A 24,761-nucleotide genomic window follows, 5' to 3' on the forward strand; every position below is an offset into this window, starting at 1 on the left:
TAACCACTCTTGCTACCTGACCCACCTGTAGTATTGGACAGAGCCAAGGACTCCATGGATCCTCTTGGGGTCTGCTCTAGTGGGGTCAGCTGTTCTGTGAAGTTAAGTGCATTAATGGGGTTCCTGCTTCTTGCTACTTGGGCAGCTGTTTGAGGCCCTGCATCTCTGTCCCTCTGAAAGCCGTGCAAACTAATTGAGCGCTTGTCCGAGGAGAAGCCATTGTGCTGCTGTGAGCAATGGGGCATCTCAGTAAAGCTCTTTTGGGTCCGCAGTTTGGGTAGATAGTACTCTTCTGGAGCCGCCTGTTGGAACCACGTCTCATTCAGAGAGTGGCCCTTCATAGCTGAGATTGGGGGTCGCTTTAAACCTCCGTTCTCCTTGATCCTATGATCATACTGTTGATTATTCTGTCCGGAACTCAAGTTATAGGCACTCCTGACATTGCACTGGCTGAGGAGCTGGAGAGGAGTGGGATTGGCAGCTGGGTTAGATTGTGATTCATAACCGTAACCATTACCTGCTTGGTCCTGGTTTTGCCAGGAGGGTGGCTCACGAGTCAAACTGGGTGTTTGGCTGGAAAGACTCAGAAGATCCATTTGTACAGACAGAGGGTCCACCTCCCCTGAACACCTCTCAGTCTGCCCCCCACCTATTCCCCCTGCACTCTTTGCAGTCTTGGAGCTACGTCTGGATTCTCTGGTGGAGCGAGCGCTTTGGAAGGCAGAATCAGAAGAGTCAGAGCCATTGGGCTCTTCTCCTAGACTGCAGGAGCGCGAGCAGAAGATTTGACCCTGCTTGGGCAGAAAAGGCCGACCCAGCAGAGAGCGTTTGCAGCGGGCACAGCAGAAGCAGCCCTCTGTGGCATGCCAGTGCTGCCCGTCATACGTCATCTGGCCTTGATCAATGCCTGCAGGAGAAAAAAAAGATAAAACGTAGTAGGCTGAGATAAAATTACAGAGTGTGGCTCATGTTCATATACGCAGTTAAAGGGGAATTCCGGTATTTTTAAACCTAGACCTTATTTCTGGCATGAAATACGTTTATCTACTCGCTGAGAACAGTTTGGCGAAAGTCGACATCCTTCGGAAGATATTTAGATAACTCGCAATCTATATAACAGAGTGAACGGAGCTTAGACGATACAGCCTCTTAATAAGGCATTATCTGTCTTTATTTCACCAATACTTTAAGAAGAATGAATGAACGAACGCGTACTATAGCTCTGTTAGCACATAGCTACTGTTATGTGGCTACTTGCAGCTATAGGAGAGCTAACGGAGGGAATTCTACACAGGCACTCTACTGGGACGATTTAAAGATACCAGAGTTTCCCTTTAAAACACAAGGCACAATGTCCTGCCTTAAAACTGTAGAATCTTAATGTCTCATTTAAAAATGTTGTCTCATGTAAAAATAGCAGCATATTTTAATTAGCTCACCGACAGAGAAAATGGAGCTAGAGGCGGTAACTTAAGTGCTGTGGGGCAAACTCATTATGGAGCTTACTTTTGAGAATGTTTCAAGTCGTAGGGGAAAAGAAAACCAGCTATTTGCTAATGACTGCCATCTGGTTTGAGAGTGTTTTCTGGTGGTTCCAATTTATTACAATTTCCATTTTTTTGCCAAACACTTTTCTGTCTCCAGTCTGACATATAATTGCAGATCAAATTTGTTCAGAAATAGGAGCCAAACTCACACCTGGGCATCCTGTTGGGAAATCATAAACATACAGATCCGTTTGTACTGATATAAAAGCAGAAAAATGCTCAAGTTTCTTCTCCAAGTGGAGTTTCCTCCATAACTATAGTTTGTGAGATGTTAAAATTTGACACTTTAAAGGATTAAAGGAAATGTTGAAAAGTCTCTTGATATTTTTAATACAATCATGCCACTGTCCCAGAGCTTGACATCAAGCTGCTTGATATGTGCTTGTTATATTTTTGTGCTCTGTAAACTGGGGTTTCTGTGTCTATCAGCCATGCACCCTTGCCCCATGGATGACACTATTTCATTATAAAGTGATGAAAAAAAGAAAGACCAGAAGCAGCATACCAATATGCTCCCCGCAGGAGTCGCAGTACTCTGCATAGAGGGACTCAAAACAGGAGCAGCAGTAAGGTCGTCCTTCTTTCATGATGTAACGCTGCCCCCCCAGCACTGTCTCGCACTCAAAACAGCAGAAGTGCTTCATGTGCCAGTGACGACCCTCTGCCTCAGTGCACTCATCCGCAAAGATGATCTAGGAAAGCAGAAATAAGAAAGAGTATCGTTTATCATAGTTGGGTTATTACTCAGTGCTGAATGACAGCACAAAGACTTTACTCGCCTCCTTCCTCCTCCAACCACACCACCTCTCTGCAGCACAGAACTCTGAGATCAGCCTCTTTGTCTCCGACTTGTGTAGGACGCTAATGTGAGTGGGGGACTCGATTAAATCTAGGTAGTGCATTTGCTTTTAATTGCACTGCTGTTAAACCATTGGGGTGCCTCTTAAGTACTAACAGTGTCTTCGTTCCCATTTGCACAGTAAGAGAGTAAGTTTGTGTTAATGGTTGGGAGATCAGGCTATTGAAAGCCGACCCCATTAAGTAAGAAAGCCTGTGAGATTCATATGACAGCTGTTTGGTGTGTATGTAGGCATGTGTAAGTGCAAGCTGCATGTTTGTGAATGCATTATAAATAGCTCTACTGGCCATTACATGTGCATCTATAAATACATGGTCATCTGTGGGCAGGCATGTTGTGTGTGCGTGTGAATTCACCTCGTCGCAGGCTGTGCAGCGAGGCTTCAGCCTCTCTGCGTGGTGCCGGCCGCAGTAGATTTTCCCGTCCTGGTAGAAGTAGATGAGGTCCACCAGGAGCTCCTTGCACATACTGCACACAAAGCAGGCAGGGTGCCAACACACGCTGTGACCCGCTCGGGACGCAAACACAGCGATGTCGCCGCCATTAATCTGGCCTCCACACTAAAGAGAAATGAAAGAAAATGTCCATGGCAACTTTTAAATAAAAATTTTTAAAATTGGAACACTTTCGTTTTTATCATTGCATTTGAAATCGCTGTACTTGGAGCTATACACACGAAATACTTTAAAATGTTTAACACACTTGTCTCAGCATTAGGAACCCCAAAGGAGTTGCTGCAGAGCAACTCTCTTCCGATAGAACTGAGACGCTCCACAGCTCAAAGTCAAATTCAAAGTCCGCTTTATTGTCAATTCTGCAATACATACACAGGCATATTCGGAATTGAAATTTCGGGACTCTCCGTCTGCCTAACAACATAATAAAAGTATACTTACTATAAGAAAATATTAAAAGTATAAGAAGTATAAGGAGAAAAAGTCTAAAATATAAAATATATACTATTATGTGCAAAAAAGTAGTAATAACAGTAAACAGTAAACTATAAGTATAAAATATAAATACAAATACAAATAACAGACAGTGGATGCAGTAAATGAGGTAGAGGCGGTTGCAGAATGCTGTTCAATGTAAACAATGTGAAACAATAACTTTGAACAAGTGTTAAACAAAAACTAAACCGTGTTACTGGCATGTTTAACGTGAAGCATTTCCTGTCAAAACAGGTCATTTTTACTGAGAGAGAATTACACTTAAAATATACATAGTCAACTGTGGCATATCAAAAAGCATTTAATGAATTAATAATGAAAAATGTATTTATTTCTTTTGGAAGTCCTTTAGATATCACAAGTAGACTGAAGTCAAGTTACAGAAACATCTGAAGGACCAGATGTATCACGCACCAGAGTTCAGTACTACTCCTACTATTAACAATTACAAATAACTGATGAAGACAAAAATAAGAAAAAAACTATTTTAAGATGAGTCCAAAACATGCACAGAGTGAGAGGAGGCTGAAGTGCTGCTGGATGTCACCACAGGGTTAACTGGGAGTCGAATAAAACAGAGAGATATATGGGAGGATAAAACTGAGAGCGAGACTGGTGCTGAGGTGTAAAAGCAGAAAAGCTGGAAGATAAATGAGTAAGAGTGGCCCGGCAGCAAAGTAGATTTGAAGGGGTGGGAAGGTGGAGACCGAGTTTGGGGTACAATCAGGTTGTCTCACTGGTACAGAGCCTGCTGCTGTAAGGAGGCCAAAGGAGGGATGGAGGAATTCAATCAATACACACTTTCCCACTCTGCTCCCTCGTGTACTGCAGGTGTGTTATTGTGAGCGTTGGCTAACTGGACATGAAACACAAGCAGTAAAGCAGCTATACACTCGGGGCGCCATCACACTTTGGTTGAACCCGTTCTACACACAGTACTAAATGACAGGCAGGTGCTGAAGTGTGCAAGTTTGTTGTTAAAAGAACACTCCATTACACTCAGTATTCCCATAAGGCTACAAAAAGCGTACAAGTAAGCAATATATTAAATATTTGATGGGACACTGGATACTACTCTACAATAACAGTGCTGTTTTAACTGTGAACCACTTCCCCGAGGTGTTGTGTAATGCTAAAGTTAATATCAAACAAATTGTGGGATTGCTGGAGTTTGACAGCTGGCATGGCAGGAGGAAAATGAGACTGCATGTAGATTCATCACTGCAAGAACCTCTTAAGACTTTGAAGTGAGACAGAAAAGGTCAGAAACATTGCAGGAAAACGCAGATAAATGATGCATCTCTGGCCTTCATGTGTCAACATAAGCCAGCTCTCATACATCATCACACTTTAAATGCCAGAGGGTCACTCAGTATGCCAGTCACACGATTCATTGCTTTCATTCCAACGGACACATGACATACTTTTGACTGTGTCACTTGTGACTGATTCTTGTCATGGCTCCCACATGCAGAAGTGACATTTAGAAGTGAGATCATGTGCCAATGAAAAAATTCTGTTTTTGATGTTTCCATCAGCTACCTGCTCGCAGATCGCCCCCGTCATCGTTACAGGGAATGGACGAATATTGCCACGACCGAGGTTTTCCCGTTTCCTTTGGTTACTGAAGAGCTTCAGTTCTCGCTTCTCCTCGTCGTCCAGGCTGTTGCAATATCGTACCTAGAGACAAGAACACGTCACATGCTTATCACAAATAAATAAAGTTTTGAACTCCGCTTGCCTTCCATAGAAACTTCCCAAAAACAAATGTAAAAGGTAAAAAATGAAAAGATTAGAACAGCATTTTGCAAACATTAACATGTAGCAGAAATAAAAGTGAGAATTTAGAAAAGGAGCATTTAAAACAAGTAAAGCACAAAAAGAATTAAATTTGGATGAATTAAATAAATATGTGATTTCAAAAAGGCAATCTTCAAGGTTTGTGGGGGGAGGGGGACATGGACAGAGGAAGTGTCTGTGACCAAACTAGCAGCTGGTTCAACAATGGAGGGGCCTGAAAACTAAAGGCTCTACGTCTAGTTCTAGTTCTAGGAATTCTTGGAACCTAACGGAGTCCAGCACTCTGGCAGTTCTTGTTGGTCGATGGGGAAAAGGGAGATTACTGATATAAAATGGAGCTATGTAAAGAATAATTGCATACATTTGTTGATATTTTAAAGGAAGCATTTCTATATTCAATGCCTGGAGTAGAACAAATAGCAAAGCAGCCCCCCTTCATGGTGGAACCTCCACCATGCTTTACTGTAGGTAGGGTGCTCTTTCCTTATGGCTTTCATTTAATTGCCTATCTAATTAACCCAGTGTCTTGCAGGGCATCAGAGAGATTGTGCCTTACCAAACTATTTCACATGACCCTTTCCTTTTTGTACCCGCCTTTCAATAGTGGTGCTTCGCCCATTCATCGCCAATTGGTTTAGTGTGCATACTTACGAAAAGAAAAGGCAACTAACGTTGTCTGCGCTGCAGGGTATCAGTTCTCTAAGGGAGTGTGCCATGTCTTAATGGCAAAACCAGTATCTCAAGACAAATTGTGGTAAAGATTTATTAAAGTAACAAATCTTAATAAGCAGCTACAATCACCTGCTATCTCATTCACACCCATTAAGAAGACAGACTCCATTTTTCCTGTGCCTGTCTCCCCTTTGCTCCCCTCTTATCTTTGTAATGCCCTGAAGGCGGGGAGAGGAGGGGAGAGAGGAGAAGATAAATGGATGAAGGTGGGGGAGGGCCTCAGTTTGGACTCTCACCTCATTGTCGTGGGGCGGGAGCTGATGGAGCAGCTGTTTGATGCGGTATTTCTCTCCTGGGCTGTTCACATAGGGCACCTTGTCCTCAGGCAGTGAGCTGTAGTACTGATGAACCTGAAGAGACCCCAGAGATAGCGAGATGATGAGGGAGAAACCCAAAATACATGGGGTCTGCAGACGTTTGTAATTCTCATGATCAATTTAGTTCTCAGTTATCCCCAGTTAAACATCTGTATTTTCAGTGAAATGTCACCAAATGAAATGTCTACGGTTCAGTATTACAGTGATTAATTCAGTCATTTTCACCTGTTAAAAAAAAATCTGAAAGGATTCAGTTTATTATCAAAAGGGAAACTACCTTAGATATACCAAATCAAACTGCTTTTCATTTGATAAATTGTTCACAGCAAGTAAACCATTATTAAAATGTTGATTGATCATTTCAGTGCGAAAAAAGAAAATTGCGAAAAGACAAAACTGGTGTGTCAAGATCTACATGGGAGTCACCAATACACACACATTCACACACACACACTTAAAAATCACTTTGATTTACGACCAACCAGCGGAGACTTAATGGAAACTCACTTCTCCATCTCTGCACATTGACATGGGAATGTATCACTGATCTGTCAAATGTGCACACACTCACCACACTTACACGACCAGAGCAGTGATTAACCCACATGAATTTGGCAGCGTGCAGATTAAGGCTAATCTGGACATTTCAAATAATTTGGTCATTCCTCCAAAGAAGACAATCAGTGCTATCTTCGTGTTATTTATTGCAGTCTTTTTTTTTTTATTGCAGGCCGGTATAGTATAACAAAGGTCAGGCAGTTACGGATGAATGTTAGTGGAGGGGGAGGAGCCAAACAAGAGAGCCAGAGGCTCTTTAAGGAAGATTTTAAAGACAGAGGTCAAAAAGAAAGGAGGAGAGAGGTGATGAACAAAAATGTTGGAAAGATGCAGGAACAGTGTAAGGAAAAAACAACATAAAGAAAACATTTGATTCAGTAAAAGACACAAAAGTAAAGAGCAGAGAACTCATTGTTCTATATCTCGCTGTCTTCTATATGTCGGTGATCAATACTTGCTGACTGGGTAATGTCTGTTGTGATGGCCTGTTGGACTGCTGAATCGATTTACTGATGAGAAGCCACCAGATTTGTCCTTGGCGATAACACCAAGTCTATCACACAAAAACAGATCAACCTGAATAATCCAGACCAGCATTAGTGAGTATGGGCCTCAATTAAGACTACTGTATTTAAAACACAACCTCGATATAAAGTCTCGAATTTGTGTCGTCACATTCAACATCAAAGGCAGCCTGCATTTCTGTAAAGTAGCCTCATACATGTGTGTTTGTCGTTGGGATGAATGTACGGCTCTTATTGGAAGTGTAACTTAATTCCCTCTGTTCTGCTTTGGTTGGCTTCCACCGGCGTTGACGAGGGGCTTTGTGTACAGGAGCACAACTCAGGACGGATGCCAGGGCCAATCTCTGGATTGTCCGTGAAAGACTGACTGAAGTCAAGCACTGATTAATCACACACTACATACACACACATGCATGCACACAGACTCATAATGATAAATTACAGAACATGCCTCCAACAACAGGTTAGAGTCTGGAGGTGAAAGGCTCATTGCCCTGAGGAACAGATCTAAAGTACGATACATGCACACACACATATATATGCAGACACAGATTTCCAGAGAGAACCAGGAGAAGAAGCTTGTGATAATAACTGTAATCGAAAGCAGACGAAACTAAACAGAGGGCAGAATTTCAAACTGGACTGAAGGGAGTGTTTTTAAAAAGCTAATGGTAGGACTTTGAAAATGACTGATTTGAGAGATAGTTTCTCACAGCTGGTTTCCATTTCTGTTCATGGCCAAACGCCACTAGGCACCGGCTTGGGCATTCTTTCGACAACACACTTTGCAACACTTAATGGAGAAGGATATTATATTGTTAAGGAGCAGTGGCAGGTCCACTTAGCCATGGTGGGAAAGATAGTGTTTTCATAGCAACAGAGGCGCTTTGATAGCGTTCAAGTCTGAGCTGTGCTAACCAGTCGCTTTTGATTCGGCTCTGGGTGCACGCAGGAACAATTTGTGGAGAGCAAAGGCTGAAATAGCCTCTGACACATGGGTGAATAAACCAGTGGCTATTGCCTGACCACGACTGAGCTTTTTATTAGATTCTTTGTATCAAACAAGAGGTTTGGGCCCTATTATCTGCTGGTTACCCCACAAGCCCCAAAACATTAGCAGCTGTACCCACAGGCTAAAGGTCCAGGCATGATACAATACTGGATTCTGCATTGGTGCCAAAAATATCTTTGCACTTTAACTATTTTATGCTGCCAGCAGACAGTGTTGAAGGACAGAACTGCTTTGTGGATTTGAGTACTGAATACAACATAAATTGTTCAGTGAAGCCATTGCCTGTACTTCTTGTCTAAACTTCTTGATTTATTTCGTCGCCATTAAGATTTGCCAATCAGCATTGGACCAACATATTGCTACTGCCCAGGGGCAACATGCTGCACTTCTGCACACAAACAAGTCTTCATAAGCTCAGTGTTGTTTGAATTCCCCTGATCCTTCACTCAGCATGGCCTTAAGAGGTATGCAAAAAGGCACAAACCTGCAACCATAAATTGGCCATACGTAACCACACAATAGGTTCTCAGGTTGATGAGGATGTCATAAACTTTGAAGGTATTTGGTCATAAATCAAGGTATTAGATAAAGATTTTAACCTCAGGTTGGCATGAGATGAAATAGTCCCGAACATTTACAACCGCGATGCATGCAGTAGTTGATAAAAATCACAAAAATTAAGTTATTTTGATCCAAAAGGGAAAGCTCACAAATCACACAAGCTAGTTGGCCTCATCCTCAAGAAGCCATGAGTTTTTACACACTGTCAGTCACAATCAGACAGCTGTAATCAGGTCCGCAGCTGACAGATTTATTGTCCCACATCTTTGACTGGAATTGTTTCAAGTGTGTTCAGGTCCATTAAGGAACAGGTCAAACTGCCTGCAGTTTAAGTTAACTGATCTGGTTCAGATTCTGCAAAGATAACCAGTTTACAATGATGCCCTTAAACTGAATTTCTGTTCAGATAGCTCACATGCAAGTTGTTGTTTGTGAAACTACCTAAAGCTCAACTCAAAATTGAAGACTGAAGCTCTTGCTACGTGATGGCAAAAAAAAACCCACTAACAGCAACATTCTTGGCCTTGATGAGCTGTAACTTGGCAACATACAAGCATGTTATTTTAAAGGATGGAGATGAGCTGGAGGAGCGGAGGCTTTCCTCACAATGCAGCTCAATAACAAGTCCAAAACAATCCATGGTTACATTCAATGACAGAAATTCTTTTACTTAGTGAGCATTTTGGTTATATGCTAGTAAACTGCATAAACTTGACACAGACATCTGTAGGGATTATATTGTTGACAGAGAGAATCCTAAATAAGTGCTGAGTTATCCCTCAATATATATCTGACTGAAAACTATAGAGCTGAGTAGAAATCTCTCATTACAGTGTGGTGACTTGACACCCTTACTGGATGAATAGCTGACTAATACAGAACTCTGGCTCCCAGTGGGGAAATCTAAAACCCACATTTGAGTTGCTAAGCTTGAGCTTTTTGTTTACTCCTGCTCCTCTGTAAAGGACACACAACAAGATTCCACATTTATGACACACTTTAAGAAACAATATTTTCCCCATATTGGGAAAATACATACATCTTGTGCTATTTCATGTACTGCTGACCTTTAAGAATAAAAAACTGAGTCAGTTTAGAATTTATAATGAGCAAGTCTTCCACTAAAGATGACCGTTTCTGTTTATGGGAATTAAACAAACTTATTTCCATGGCTGTTTATCATCGTCCTTTTGCCGTTCTTCCCAGCCCATTTCCCATTATCGCCTTATTGTTCCTGAGATCCTATCATCACTAGACAAGAACGTAATTGAGCTTGGGGTTATAAGCATGACCCCGGAGATTGATGAAAAATAGCTGCTCTCAGTCCAACGAGGTGAAAACGGGAGGCTGTGCCAAGTGTATTGACCAGCCCATTGCTCTCAGCACATGAACAAAATGAAACCAGCTTCCATAAATGCTCCTATTGTCCAATAAAACTGGAGACCCTCCCACACGTGCACGGTTACAGCTCAGAGGAGTTATTCTTAAAAAGGATTTTACTCAACATGCATGGGTCATATAACATGTTATGCGAGCTTAGCATTTATGAAGGCCATGAAATCCACTGTAAACATGTTTGCAAGCTTAATGAATTGGAGATTAATCTCAGTGCTGGAGAAACATAATCCTTGTTACCCATTAGCTTGCAGTCAGCACAACAGATGAGCTATTAGGTATAAGTGAGCAGCTACAACATTTACACATGGGGTGGAGTAAAATACAAGGCAGTACCAGGAATCTTTATGAGGTGAACACCATAATGTGGTGAGAAAGTAATACATTTTCCAAGTGAAACCTGCCTGTGCACATCTCTGGAATCTTCTTTGTCTGGCGTTCCAAGCACACTGATATCATGCTGTGCAACACCACTGTTTTAAAGACGATTTATTCATACCTAGTGATCACTAAACTTAAAAAACTTATAAGTATAATGTGATTACAGAAAAAAAAATAATTGGTGTACACTGCTCTTAACAAAACTCTGGAGGACGAAACTGGAGGACGGACACTTTCTCATGAAGCTGTGGGTGCAAACACTTCAATCAAACATTTAATATCTGAACTGTATCAGTCAGTAAATGAGGGAAAGGTTTGTGTCCCCAGACCCAACGGTAAGGTCGTGAGAAGACAACATGCTTGTAGTTTTGCAAAAAGCCTATTGGGAAAGCTGCCTTGTGCAGATCTTTGATATTAATTTCAGTGTTGTCCAAAGCTAATGTAATGTGATAAGAGCAGGGTAGGAGGGAACCTGCAAATACCTGTTCAGGTTTAAGTCCCGGTGGCACCCAGGCGTACTCCTCCAGGGCACAGCCTGAGTCATCGTCGGAGGTTGAGTTCCTCTGGAAGTCATACATCAGCTTGGTGACGGTCTTCTCCATCTCTACAGGCATGGCTGTCACTGCATGTTCCTCACGCCGACACTTACAGTGCACACAGATCTTCCTGCCGTGGACAAACACAGTAGCCCTCATCAAGCCAAAGTTGTATGTACAGACAGGCACAGATTAAAGAAAGAACTTCAATCAAAACTCAAATCAAATGGCAAATTCAGGATTGAAGTAAAAAACATAGATACTCATCGAACTAAATAATTTTGTTTAAAGGATTTGTAGACAGAGCATTTTAACTCAAAATACCCCAAAACACACAATCATCAAGGTGAAAACAAGCATCTGTTAAACAAAACCATATCTAAATAGCACTGTGTTTCGATAGAAGCCCAAGAGACAAGATCTTACAGCCATTCTCTGTTTGGGTCTCTCCAATTAGCCAGAAAATTATTGAAAATAACTCAAACTGAGTGGTCAAGTCCTCCCACTACAGCTCCCCCTGTTAAATATGGGTGTCACAAGCACACTGCTCATCAGACCTCTAGAAGGATTGAGTATGAATATAGAATCCCAAATCAGCTGCGAAAATGAGTATTCACACCAGTATTGTCCGTGTGAAACAGTAAAGGATGCATTGCCCGGACGATGCTTCATCCCCACAAAGATCCACCCACCTACAATCTGGAAAAGTATCAATGTGTGATTATTCATTTAAAAAGAATTGCTTGGGAGTGTTTGACAGAGATATGTAACCTCTTTGTTGCTCTTTGATCTGCTGATATGTCCAGAGAATAATAAGGAGGGTTTTATTTCTCACACTGGAGTTTTTGCCATCAAAATTATCCAGATAAGCAGAAAAAAGAGCAACTCCTTCGAAAGTGGGCTACACTAGAAAAGAATAGGATGTGGGTTAAATATCTGAGTGAGTGAACTGAAAGAAATTGAGATGCTATCTTTGCCTGGTTTGTATTCTGATGAAAATGGTCACACTGCATACATACAGATTCCTTTGTCCTTGACAGGCTTATCCCTTGAAAGTGGAGACTGGGTGGCCAAAAGGTCACACCCCACTAACCCGTAACCCCCTCAGGCAGATAAACAGGGGAGACAATCTCATTACTATCCCAGATGGATGCCGGCCTGTGTGACAGTCAGCCCTACGGAGGATCTTAAGGACACGCAGGACACTGTCTGACAGACTGATACCTTGAGTAACTGAGGATCTGTTATAGTGTGCTTACACACATGGATACAAAGCAGATGGAAAAATCTTGATACTTCCACAAGCCTTTCTTAACTTTTATTATATAGTGTATGAGGACACTCTTAACTGGGTTGAAGTCAGCAGTGGGCTGTAGAACCACGAAGCAAAGTGTCATTTACAATAATCTGTTTTCCAGTGCTTTTGATTGGTGTCCACATTTGATTAACATTTAGAAAATGTGAATAAGATAATGAGAGGACATGATCAATATCTAAGAAAAATTCACACTTCACAATAGAAACACGTTGTGACGTGACTGCTTCCGGACCTTTAAACACTGGCTGGACTCTTCTCAGATATAATCCCAGATACTCCATGAGATTAAAGTAATTCCTGACAAAAAAAGCTCTCTCCACTTCCCTCTTGTTGATGTCCACTGCAGTTGTTGTTTTTTCCAGTCTCAAGGTTTGTTTCCAGTTAGGACAACTGCTGCCTCTACAGAGTTACAACTAGCAGTGCAGCCTAGTTTATTTGCTTTAAATCACTTTACATTTCTTGTTTTAAGCTTTTTTAAAGATTGCCTCATATTTGCTTTGCCAGATCAATTGAATAACACTTGATGCTGCCCCAGCTTTTTGAAATTGTATGTGTGAGCTATCTGCGGGGGAAAAGTGCTCAGAGTACTGACAGTACTCTATGGTGAGCTGGCTAAGTCTCGCCTTGTTTTTCTGGCAAAAGAGCACCTCTTGTCCAAGGGTTGAGCCTTATTAGACAAAGCACCTCAGCTTATCTGATGAAGCACTGATGGATTTTGGCGATACAGCGGACACTGGAAACAAATCTGTTTGTAGTTGGTATAAGTAAACCATTCACCTGACATGTCACTACTACTCTTGAGAAATGTAATCCTTGAGAGGAAAACGTACAAATATGGGTCAAGCTGGATGAATTCTCCATCCCTACTTAAGATTCTTCACCACCTACTGAAGCCTGACAGGCTCTATCAGCTCCAGCTCCCAGCACCACCCAGTGCAGAACAGCAGACCTCTGCAACTTCACTGTCATTGTGGAAGGGCACACGGCAGACTTTACTAACTGACTCCATGAATATTAACAAAATACACTGAGTGGCGAGATATCAGTGACATGAATATTGATGATAAACAGTGCAGCAATACAGATAAAGTCATGGAATAGCTGTCAAGTGGGCACACTGGAAAGAAGCGTGTAGCAAATTCCGTTCCCTAGAGCGTAGCGCCATAGCCAGGGGGCAACTCGGCTTGCCTCATTCCAGCCTCGAACATCCACCATCATCTATAATTCAACTTGAATGGCACACACAAAACAAATCTTATGAGTCTTTCACAACTCACACTCGCTGTAAGGATGGTGGCTCAAAGTGTAGGAGAAATGCACCAAATAAGGAGATACAAGGCAGAAATAATTCTCCCATTCACTTGATATTCTGCCAAATAGTTGAGAATTACACCTGCTATAGGGTGAGGAAGGACTCTCAAACAGTGGAGCTGACAGGTAGCCAGAAGAAGCTGAGTGGACATGAAGGAAAGCATTTCACAGCACATCAAAAACATCTCTTTCCCACACTTCGTCTTTTACAGTCTCTGTGGAATTCCACGTTAAGAGGAAGAAAATTTTGCGACTTTGGGAGAAAAATGTCTGTCTGACCCACTCTCCCAGTCCAGATGTGTGATGATAAGCTTCCTCCTGTGATTCACCTTACAAACATCTTGATCTCCCTTCATCACCGCTGGAAGACATGCTGCATACCAACAAGGCCTGTTGTTCCTCTCTCTCCCTTCCCTCCCCATGATTTACAATGTGCTTCATGGATGTGCTTGGGATTTCCCTTCTACTGAAACTTAATCCCTGAGCTTCTCCTTGTAAGCTGCACGATTTCAATTAAATCACATTGAGTAGCTCTGGTAATACAAGTCAAGTACATCTCCGACTCCTCATAAATGACTCTGAGCTAAAGAGAAGGAAGTAAGAGGGCTTGTTTCCGCTTTTAAATGTGACCGATCTTTTACATCCCAGGGGAGTTGTAAATGCTGACATATGATTGGTCAGTTGGAGTGTGAGGTTTGTTTAAAAACTGGGGTGGGGGGTGGGGGGTCGTTTTTGGATGGCAGTCACTGTAACCATGATGTCAGTGGACAATGATTCACTATTTCAGGTTAATTATCATCATCCTGTTCTCCAACGTTAGCACTGTTACTCAGGTAATGGGGGGTTTTAATGCATTACTAGGGTCTGATAGGCCCCTCCGACAGATGAATAGAGTTGCTTCAGTTGCTGTAGGTCAACATTACAAGACCCTCAGCAAGCAGGGTCTTTGGTTAAGTCAAACTGACTGTCTTAAAACAAGGAGCAAATTTATTATCTTTGCAAGTGTGCTTCAAAACAAGTGCAAAAGCTGGTATTAATGTATCGAGCACCTTTTAGGCAATGTTCCAAAGTGCTTTAGAAGAAGGGGGAAGGTGTGTTAGACTCACAAAGATGTTCACAAAAATGATAAAGGAATCAATGATTGACTAAGGCTATCACAAACTCTAGAAAACCATCTGATGCAAGTGGATCCAAGAGTCAGTCATAAAAGTACAGTTTTGGAGGGCTTGGAGCAGAACTCTCATTCTGCTCTTATTCTTGAGCAAATCCCAAAACCACTGCAGCTTTTCCATGGCATCATTCTAGATGACCAGATTAAAGTCCCATCTTTAAATGGCACCAAACCAGAGGTTGGGCGATGAGAGGAGAGTGCAGAAGAGAGAACAGCTGGATGCAGGAGGCAGCCAAGTCTTGTCTATTTTATTTCCCTTCCCCCACATTTGTTGTCTTTGGAAGAGAGGAAAGGACGGGCTCTTCTCTTTAACTGCCTTTTGTTTATCAACTGCAACATTTCCGATGAGTCAACTAAAGCTGAATTTTTCAGGGGCTTCCAGCTGACAAATGGCCATGCTTTTCACAAATGAACTATATATAAGTGAACAAAACCTTTATATCTATGGGTAATGATGCACAAAGGCAGATAACTGTTGACTGTTGACTTCAGAGCCATTAGGAGTTAATCACTTCTAAAAAAGACTGAGGTGTTCCTGATGAGAAGCAGGCAGGCTTAACAAAGACATTTTCCATTAGAAGCCAATTAGCAAGAACCTGATGCAATGTGTTGCTGAGGCCAGAGATTAGGCCTGCATCCACCTGTCAAAACCAATTACAGATTATAGATAGCCAAAGTCCTGCCATATTTTTAAGTAGCCTCTGGGCCACACTCCAATGAATAGGAACATAAAGCTACCTGTATATTTAACCACAAATACAATAACTATTTTACTGGTATTGAAAACCAACGGCTCCAGATAAATTTTAAAGGAAAGTTAATTAATTTCCCACACTTAGTTCACTTAGTTTCTCACAAACTCCCCCACAGCTGGTAAAAACAGCTGTGTAGTGTACTTTTTGGCTCTGGACAGAGCTTTTCTAAAGAGAATGTTTTCAAACGCAAAATAATCATTATTGGGCGGTGTTTGTTGAGTTTGACTTAATAAGGAATAAAAGTAAAGCTACTTTATCCTCTGATCGTCATTTTAAACTCTTCTTTGTCACATCACCTATTTACTTGATGGGAGTATAACACAAAACTTTCTGTGTTGCCTCTAAGGTTTGTGGGAAATGTTGCAAACCAATATGCTTCATCTTGATTCATTTTTTTTTATCTGTTACAGTAGTTAACCGTGTAATTTGGATAGAATTTGTTTTACTTTGTTTTACCAAGAATTGCGGTAAGACAATCAACTGGTCTTAAGTGGTGTCAAAAATGTAAACATCAGGGCTGATATATGATATTATGTGACAATGATACCGTATTTATGTGGGAAGTGGGAAAGGAATACATACCAAGCAAAATAAAGAGAAATGGATATCAGATAGAGACACTTCAGCAATACTACCTGTGAAAGTAGATCACATTACTTATTCATTGTAGTTCCATAAATGAAAACTTTGTGATGGGTGGGAGGTCGTGGAAGGGACAGGCTCACAAAACAACCACGATACAGGTTCCAACCCACAATCCAAAACCAGCAGTTTGGATGCCTTCTAATTTCCAATACTTTTTTTTGGGGGGGGGGGGGTTGTCAGCATTTTTGTCCACCCAGGAACTAGTCACATAATGTCAGCGTTTCTATCGAAGTATGAAAAACAGCAAACAGTAGCATCGGATATTTCTCCAGACGCACACCAGAATGTCAGAAATCAGGCTGTGGCATTTCGGCTCCTGTCAATTTGGTTTGTCTTTGAGCTCCTCTCAGACCAGTAACACCGCAGCCAGCTGCCTGTGTTAAAACCACATTATTCATCATCTACCTGCCAGCCAATTCATGTGTTAATGTAGTGGCCCTTTTCACTGCTAAAATGCATGTAATAAGTAAGCCATCTCCACGGGTCTATTTGCCTGAATGGGGTCTGGTAATGCTCTGCCCGCGAAGCTGCGATTGCAACTTCTTTCCAATACAGTTTCCTGCAAATTGCAGCAGACGTCAGAGCCTCTCTACAAACCGGGCGCAGGTTATGAATTTAGAATAACTATGGACTGGGCAGACACACCAAAACAAAGTGCTGAAGCAAAATGAAAATCTATCTAGTGATTTACTTTGGAAAACAATCATTATGGAAACAGACACATGGTCCACTGCACATGAGTCTAACTACTGCGCCACAGGGGGTGGGATGGGGGCTATAAACCAGTGAGAGCCCCTCCACAGGGAGAAAGCTGCGAGAAAAAGCCTTACGAATGAGTATCAATTTGAGACCAATATAAAAATCTTGAGGGAGGCGACACTTGTTTAAATGCCCCCACGGACCAAAATAAAACGGACTTAATTGTGTCGTTCTCCAACTACTTCACGCGAACAGTTAAGAGAAGGCTCCCGAGGTTTAACGCCAGTTCCTGAGCGGACACAATCCCCTGCGTGATTAATGACCGCAAACATTTCAAAAAGCCCCAAAATAACACGTACGGGGAAGAAATAAACTGCTGCTCACCTTCTTAAAAACTGAGACTGGGCGAAACCATAGTCCTGACTTCGATGGTCGACTTGCTGTGGGCTTTAAAGTACACGCTCCTCATTGCAGAATTTGTCACACAACTCCAGCGTTGCCACGAAAACACAGCAGTCTCGCCCGCTGCGCGATCCGCACCTCTCCGCTAAATCTGTCCCGTCCGTCAAAAAAAGACAGCGCTTTGCAAACCCCCGCCTGCTCTCTGCAAATACACCCAGGAGGTCTGCAAACGCACAGCCAACTTATAGTACGTAAACAAAACAGATTCCTCTTTGCGGTGAAGCGCTGGTCCAAACAAAGACAGATTCCACCAGAAGTATCTTCAGTCCGCAGAACTCCTCTGAGACTGACGCTGCTGAAAAGTGGCGACCCGCGCGGACCTTCTGTGCGTAAAGGCAAGACGCGCGCACAAAGCTCCTCTCTCTGCTGAACGACCCACTGAACAGCAGCAGCGCTTCAATCCCGGGTTCATTCCACCGCGTCAAAAACACGGCAATGACTAACTCGTTTCCGGTGAACTCTTAAAAAATAAAGGCACAACTGCTAAAAGTCTGGGAATGCATCAGTTTATAATCTCGAAAAAAAACTGACTTTATTTTCGAAACTGTGCATCTAACTAATATACAACTTATAAGAACGAAAAGAGGCATACTTTCTTTTAAATTTAACATCAAAAGACAACTCAAAATTGCAGGAGCAAAGCTAAATGACTTCAACAGCAGGTTGAATGTAGCATTTAGTGGAAAGTTCTGGGATGAAAGATAATCAGTGCATCTTTTGAATCTTTATATGAGGTCAGTTGTAAGTTGCTTAGTTTGTTTTCCTTTGAATGACTTGGTAATGAATGAGCAATTTAATGAAGCACAATAGTCACTTCTACATTCTTTGAAAGTCAGTTCGATGTCAGGATGCAGACAATCTCTGAATACATATATATACTGTTTAATTATACATATTTTCTCTCTGACAGCTTACATTCATTGTATAATTAGTGCTATGATTCCAAGTGCACAAGGAACACTGCTGGATGTTTAATAACCAGCAGTGATTCCGAATGTTTAAGCACATTAGCAGCAACTCACACATGATTTGCAATAACTTCACAAACAATACATCCTCTACGTTGGATTTGGTGTTTATTCTTTATAAAAAGATAAAAAAGAAAAACAAAGAAATAAAACAACTGAATATAGTTTTTGTTTGAAGGCAAGATAGTCGACTTCCTGTGTAATTCTGGGCTCCTTATAGCCATCTTCACACAGCCGCTCCCCTCTCTGCTTTCCTCCCTGGATGCCAATATCCTGGTGTGATGTCAGCAAGTCAGCATCCCAACATTGGTGTAATTAGCAACCTGAATGACTGGTGCTCTGGCAGAATTTGCATGTGAATTAAGACACTTCCCTGAATATAGTGGCTTGGGGCAGGAGGAGAGACAGGGAGGGGAGAGAGGAGCAGCAGGAAGCTGACCTGCATGGGCACATAGGAAGAGTAGCTCCTGTAAACACAACAGCGCTGTTTAACATAAGAAACAGGTATCAGCTGGAGAGGAGACAAAAGACTTACAGACTGATGAAAATGAAGTGAAATGAAAAAAAAAATGAAAGCCAACTTAGCAGGATTTTGACCATTCAGAGACCTGTTTGCTCAGTGAATCAGAAAAGACCTTTGGTCAATTCAGGCTGAAATGTTATCCGACCAAGATTCAAAACGAGAACTGTGTTACTACAAATCATTAATGCCATAGTTTCTACCTCCGTTATAAGTTGGATTTGAACTGTAATGTCACTCTGCTCTAAAAAGTGCTGTAACTCAGTATGTTCACATGCACAGTTAAGCAGAGTTGTGGTTATAGGACAAAAAGGCCATTTAAGTGGAATTTTCCTCTCTTTCTGGTGAGTGTTGACCTATGGCGTCACAGACAGCAACAGTTGACAAACAATGTATCAGGTGGCAATCCTTTACCATGTTAAGTTATTAGTTGGACAGCTTTACAGCTCTGTATGTTGCTAAATGCTTTACTTAACAAAATAAAATAAGATGCACATAATCTCTTGTGGTTATTGTCTGGTGTTACCAGCTTTTTCTTCTTCTGTGTACCAGCTACTTGGTCAAAGACCACAACAGAACCTCTGCGGCATATGCAGAGGGCTTAGCTCAATTTGAACCTATACATGCACGAGTAATTCAGCTCCCAACCGCATGATTTGCTGTCTTATGTGATCTATATTCAGCAACTGGTGAAAGAAACTGAGGTTGAAACTGGATTTTTCTTTAGAATGTATTGTGTTTCCTTTCAGGCTGTGGCTGGCACTTTTATGTCAATGCTGGACTGTGGAGATGTAAATTACATGCATGCATTTTTGCAGTGTTTACATGCTTCTGATACAGTACATCATGGCGGTTCATCACAAAACCTATCATTGTGTGTCGTATGCTCAAATTGGATAGTCTACTTAGTCATCCCAGACTCAAACACCAATATATTCATATATACAAAGCTATCCTTGGTCTGCCTCCACCATATCTCCTGACCTACATTACTCAAAGACGTATGGGAAGTTACCGTCTTCTCTTCCATGACTTACAGATTCCTTTCAATCATCTCCTGAGTCCATACTGAACAGAGAAGTGTGTTTAAAAATGCTGCTCCCTCAGCTTGGAAATAAGCTGCAAAAAAGCTTAAATGAAGGAATCTGGTTTCATTTAATACATTTAAAGAAGTTCTTAACAATTTGGAAGCTCGGACATCAAGCAGCAAACATAATGGCTGACTGCAATTGCTGCAGTTTGACCTGCAGTGAATAATAATCGGGTGAACTGCTGTGTGATAAATGCTCAAAGATATTTCAAATCTCAAGAGTTCTATTTGTCTGGTTAAATAAAGATTAAATTACAGTAACAACAATAAAAACACCAACAACAACAATTAGTGGAATAACATGTTTACATGAGGATTATTTTAGTCAAGCTAAAACAATAATTAGATTTTTTCTAACGTCATTAAAACATACTGACTGGTAGCGAACCAAAATCAAATTAAACAACTGAGCACTTGCATGAATGACAAACAGGTTAGAGAGTAATTTGATTAGGATTGGTGTATAACGCGCTCTGACCTGATGATGAAACACTAGTTCAGATTTTTTTTTAAAAAAGGGAGTGTTCAGATAAATTAAAAATACTGTCTTGTAATAATGCACTTGCAATCTGCAACTCATTTCTTTCTTTTTACCTTCCGGGTACTGTTCCTTTGGCTTCCCTGTAACAAGACTGAAGCCCTCATTTTTTGTGAAAGCCGTCTTTCATGCCCCGAGTTTCCCCTCACACGTGGCAGGGTGACATACATAAGAATGTATAATCGCCATCTCTTTGCAAACATAACAGTATCAGTTACAGCTCGGGCTGTACTTATAAGCCCATAAGCAAAATTTTACAAGGAGCCCTAAGTGACAGTGTCCTGCACTCGGATCAACCACAGAATGAGCCGCTTCTATCAATAAGTCATTTTCTATAAAACTGTTCCCAGACCGGCAGTGAGCTGTTTCAAATGCCACTAGAGGACTGAAAAAGAGCATCGAGGCCAGCTTAGGGGACATACCTCAGATAGTATTGGCTGCATGGACGCCTGGCATGTACAGACAGCCACTGCTTGGTAATTTTAGACAGTTAGCCTAACAGGTTTACTCCCTTTGTAAGCTAGCATATAGACATTAGCTTCTGTCTTTATCAAAGCACAGGATGAGCGATATTGTAAATACATGTTCCCTGGGGCTTAGAGCCTATCTGAAGTATGCAAGTAAAGTCTTATAAGCTCAAAGGATCTTATCTGAGTAGAACATTTATCATGTCTTACCAGGAAACTAACTGAATTATGCACCATGATATGGTCAGGAAAACACCCCTGATAAATCAATGCCTTTTTATCTTGATTTGAAATTTAGCTGACATTCCAATATAGCCTCTCCATCTAGCTTTTTTTTTCTTTATTTTTAAAAGGAACTCCAGTCTCCTTTCCTTTCATGTGACAAATGCTGATGGCTATCACTCTAGAGTCAACACACAAGGCAGCTGGGACTCACCCCAACAGCTGATAGCTCAGACATGTAGGGAGCATGCGAGAACTCATTTCCTATAAAGCTTTTCTTCCTACTGCTTCAGAATGTTTCTGAAGTAAACTTAACTTATTAAGAACCGTTCATTGTGTCTGTGTTGGTTCAAAAGTCAATGTGGACCTGTGTGGGGATGTCTGTATGCAGCTTAAATTTGAAACTGTCCAAAATAAACTGGACTCTCGTTTTAGCCACGCTCTCCAGTGACTTTCATGAAAAGGAGCCTGCTAGTTTTTGCGTGATCTTGCTGGCAAACAAACGGTAATGAAAACCTCCTTGGCTCTTGCATCGAATTGAGAAACCAAGGCACTGCACACAGCAGTCATGTTTCCAATCAGTTTTTCGAAGTTGTGCATTGGAAACATTGCTGGAAACTGAAAAATTCAAAACAACTACTTGAATTCTGCAAAAAAAACAAAAACATTTCCTTGAGGTAATTTTTGTCTTTTTTTAAATCAGCTCTGACAGTTAAAAACATGTTCTGCTCTCACGAATAATTAGGCGTTTCTGTTTCTAGAGAATAAATGTGGTCAACACTCATGAACTCATGACACTTTTGAAGTAATTGTAGAAGATGTTGTGAGGCACTGCAGATAAATTTGGGCTGATGTTTGCTTACATGCTGCTGGGTAACTGCCCTTGTGCTACATTAAAGGTTTAATGATTCATGTCAACACTTGCATCCAAATATAAAGAAGGGGAAAGGATTGCCAGTGAATATAAAAGTTCACTGGGCTGACATTCACTTTAAGCACAACAACCTCAATTTTAAAATGACCTAGCAGTACTTTGACCAACTACTCTGCCCAGAAAGCAGATTTAGTGAGACATCAGAGTGGAGGCTTACTGTGGGTACTCCACCCAAGAGCTCCTCTGTACCCCTGTCCCCAGCAGATAAGTGGCCATTATTCATCCTGTGCTGAACATTAACTGGATTAATTCTGCATGGGTTGAGGGGGTGAAATTGTATTTGTCCAAAAGGAGGGAAATGGCAAGGAAATGGGGAGACCAGCCAGCTTGGCTGTAATTCTAATTAGCTCGGGGGTTCGTTAGCACACAAACTCCAGTCTTGCTGCAGAGGCCTTGCTGATACAGAGGCCTGTCTAAGTCATTAAGCCAGAAAGGGAAAATAAGAGGGAGACAGACAGAAAGAAAAAGACCAAAGGGGGGGGTGGTGGGTGCAGACAGGAAGAGTATGGACACTTAGTTTCACGCATTAAGGCCCAGGGCAATGAGGTGACCTTGCAGAATGACTCCTCATGGGGACTGAAAGCTATTTTTCGCCCCTCCTGGCCCACTTACATGAGTGCTGTTCAGCGCAGAGGAAAAACACACTCAACCCTTTCACTTCCATCTATCCGTCACACTATCCATCTCCACTCAGTTTCCAGCTTGCTGTGCCCAACAACAGTGGTATGTCAATGAGCTTTTCTCATGTACATGTGGATTCTGATTCAAAATCTAATTGGTTTGTGCTTTGGTTTAAAAAGAGAGAGACATAGAGAAAAGTGGGGGAAAGAAACATAAGGAAATGCTGGCATGGCTGTAGTAGTCAAAGAGAAACAATGAAAACCGGACCTAATTGTTATTCCTGTGCCTTTGCTTTAGAAATCTGGAGACAGTTTGGGAGAAAAGATGCAGCTCTCTGTTTGCTCAGCCTCCACATCTGCGATTAATAACAGTCTGTTTTAAAAGATGCTGTAAAGTATTTCACAAAAGTCTCTCATTTCTCTCAAAGCAAAGCATAAAGCCACAGCTCTGATACTGAATAAATTTGTGGCCTCATGAATGAACCACCCACCTCCAAACCTCCCACATTCAGCACCCTGCAGCAACTCCTCTGATTCAACCTTCTCAATCGGCCTCCACTGATGTTCCCGCTCCTTACCTCCTCATAAATGCCTACATGAAAAGTGTGTGGGCGTCAACACGAATTTGTTGACCCTACGGGTTTAGATATTTTAAGTTTCATTCACAACTTCACCCCATCCATTAAACCTCTTTTGACTTTATTTTTCTGGTTCTCTCTAGAACAAATCTCTTGGCAGCCCTCAGGAGTGGCCACAATCGCACGCCAACTGACCAGATGTTGAATCATGAATAATGAATAACTGCTCACTCGTTAGCTGGACTACTATCTGCTGCAGCCTTAAACTTGATATATGATCTTACTCTTTTGTTTTCAGAAAGATAAATGATAAAGGTACGAGGTTTGGCACATCCATAAATTTGAACTAAAGATAAAAGAAAAAGATAGAGTAAATCATCAAGTTCTTTCCGTTTTGAGGGGAGAGTTGTGGAACAAAGGTAGAGAATAAGAAGAAGGTGCCCCCCCCCATGTTGCATGTATTTGCCTAAAAATATTCCATATACTAAAGTGGTGGTTCCCCTGTAATAGTTTAAGCTCCAACATTTAGTTAGGCAAATCCCAACACTTCATCATGATAAGCCTAACTATTTAGCTTAAGAGGGCTTGTGGACAGAGCAACGGCAGACAGGATCAGTTTGTCAAATAAAGCTCTGCCTGAGTGCTTTTGAAACACATTGAAACACATTCATTGAAAAATGTACACAAAGCGGACACTGCTTATGTAAAAGCGCACTGTGAGTTTGGTTGGCAATTTGCTATCCACACAATTAAACTGGATGTATGAAAGTAGACTCTTTCAACACTCCTAATCACTAACTAAAGGGATGTCTGAGTTTCTCATCAGGAAACCAGTCTGTGTTTACACGAGCGGTTTTGAGTCAAATTAATGATGACAAAAATGCTACAACACATGTCACGATAGCCAAGTGGGAGTATAACCTTGAGGTTGGACATGCTGCATCAATGCTCTATCTACAGACTAACTACAAGCTGCAACCTATTTGTGGTGGGAGGGGCAGAAATGGCATTATTCAAAGCTCTTCAGTCTTTCCATAAAGAGCATTAATTAGCAACCTAAGGCCAACTTTGCTTGTCTTACATTGACTGAACTGTGACCACAAACAAAGACATGTCCACACAACACATTCAGAGCCTCTTTAAGGCATCATGGCAAGCGATGGAAAGGCTGGAAAAACATTGGGAAATATGGACATAATCATCTGCAATCTGGTTGAGAACTTGTATTCAAATTACATGTTTTCTTTTCACTTTTGCAAGATTTTTGTGCTTTCATATAGGGCCTCATCAC

The 24,761-nt window shown here is 41.5% G+C and overlaps 1 protein-coding gene across 2 annotated transcripts in view; it reads right to left on the reverse strand.

Annotated features, from left to right (window-relative positions):
* prickle2b (prickle homolog 2b) overlaps positions 1-24,761 on the reverse strand; it is an 87,624-nt gene that overhangs the window by 1,685 nt on the left and 61,178 nt on the right. The window contains exons 1-7 of one of the 2 annotated variants that reach the window (XM_072382664.1): positions 17,456-17,904; positions 11,119-11,302; positions 6,125-6,238; positions 4,899-5,036; positions 2,763-2,966; positions 2,053-2,239; positions 26-907 (exon numbers count right to left, since the gene is read on the reverse strand). In XM_072382664.1, coding sequence (XP_072238765.1) covers positions 26-907; positions 2,053-2,239; positions 2,763-2,966; positions 4,899-5,036; positions 6,125-6,238; positions 11,119-11,250 — 1,657 coding nt within the window. In that variant the 5' untranslated portion in view covers positions 11,251-11,302; positions 17,456-17,904. Of the gene's footprint in view, positions 1-25; positions 908-2,052; positions 2,240-2,762; positions 2,967-4,898; positions 5,037-6,124; positions 6,239-11,118; positions 11,303-17,455; positions 17,905-24,761 lie in introns of those variants that run through there. The other variant, XM_072382663.1, reaches the window with a different exon arrangement.

This window comes from Leuresthes tenuis, unplaced genomic scaffold (assembly GCF_036924035.1).
Source record: "Leuresthes tenuis unplaced genomic scaffold, fLeuTen1.0.hap1 SCAF_3, whole genome shotgun sequence".
In the NCBI taxonomy this organism is placed as follows: domain Eukaryota; kingdom Metazoa; phylum Chordata; class Actinopteri; order Atheriniformes; family Atherinopsidae; genus Leuresthes; species Leuresthes tenuis.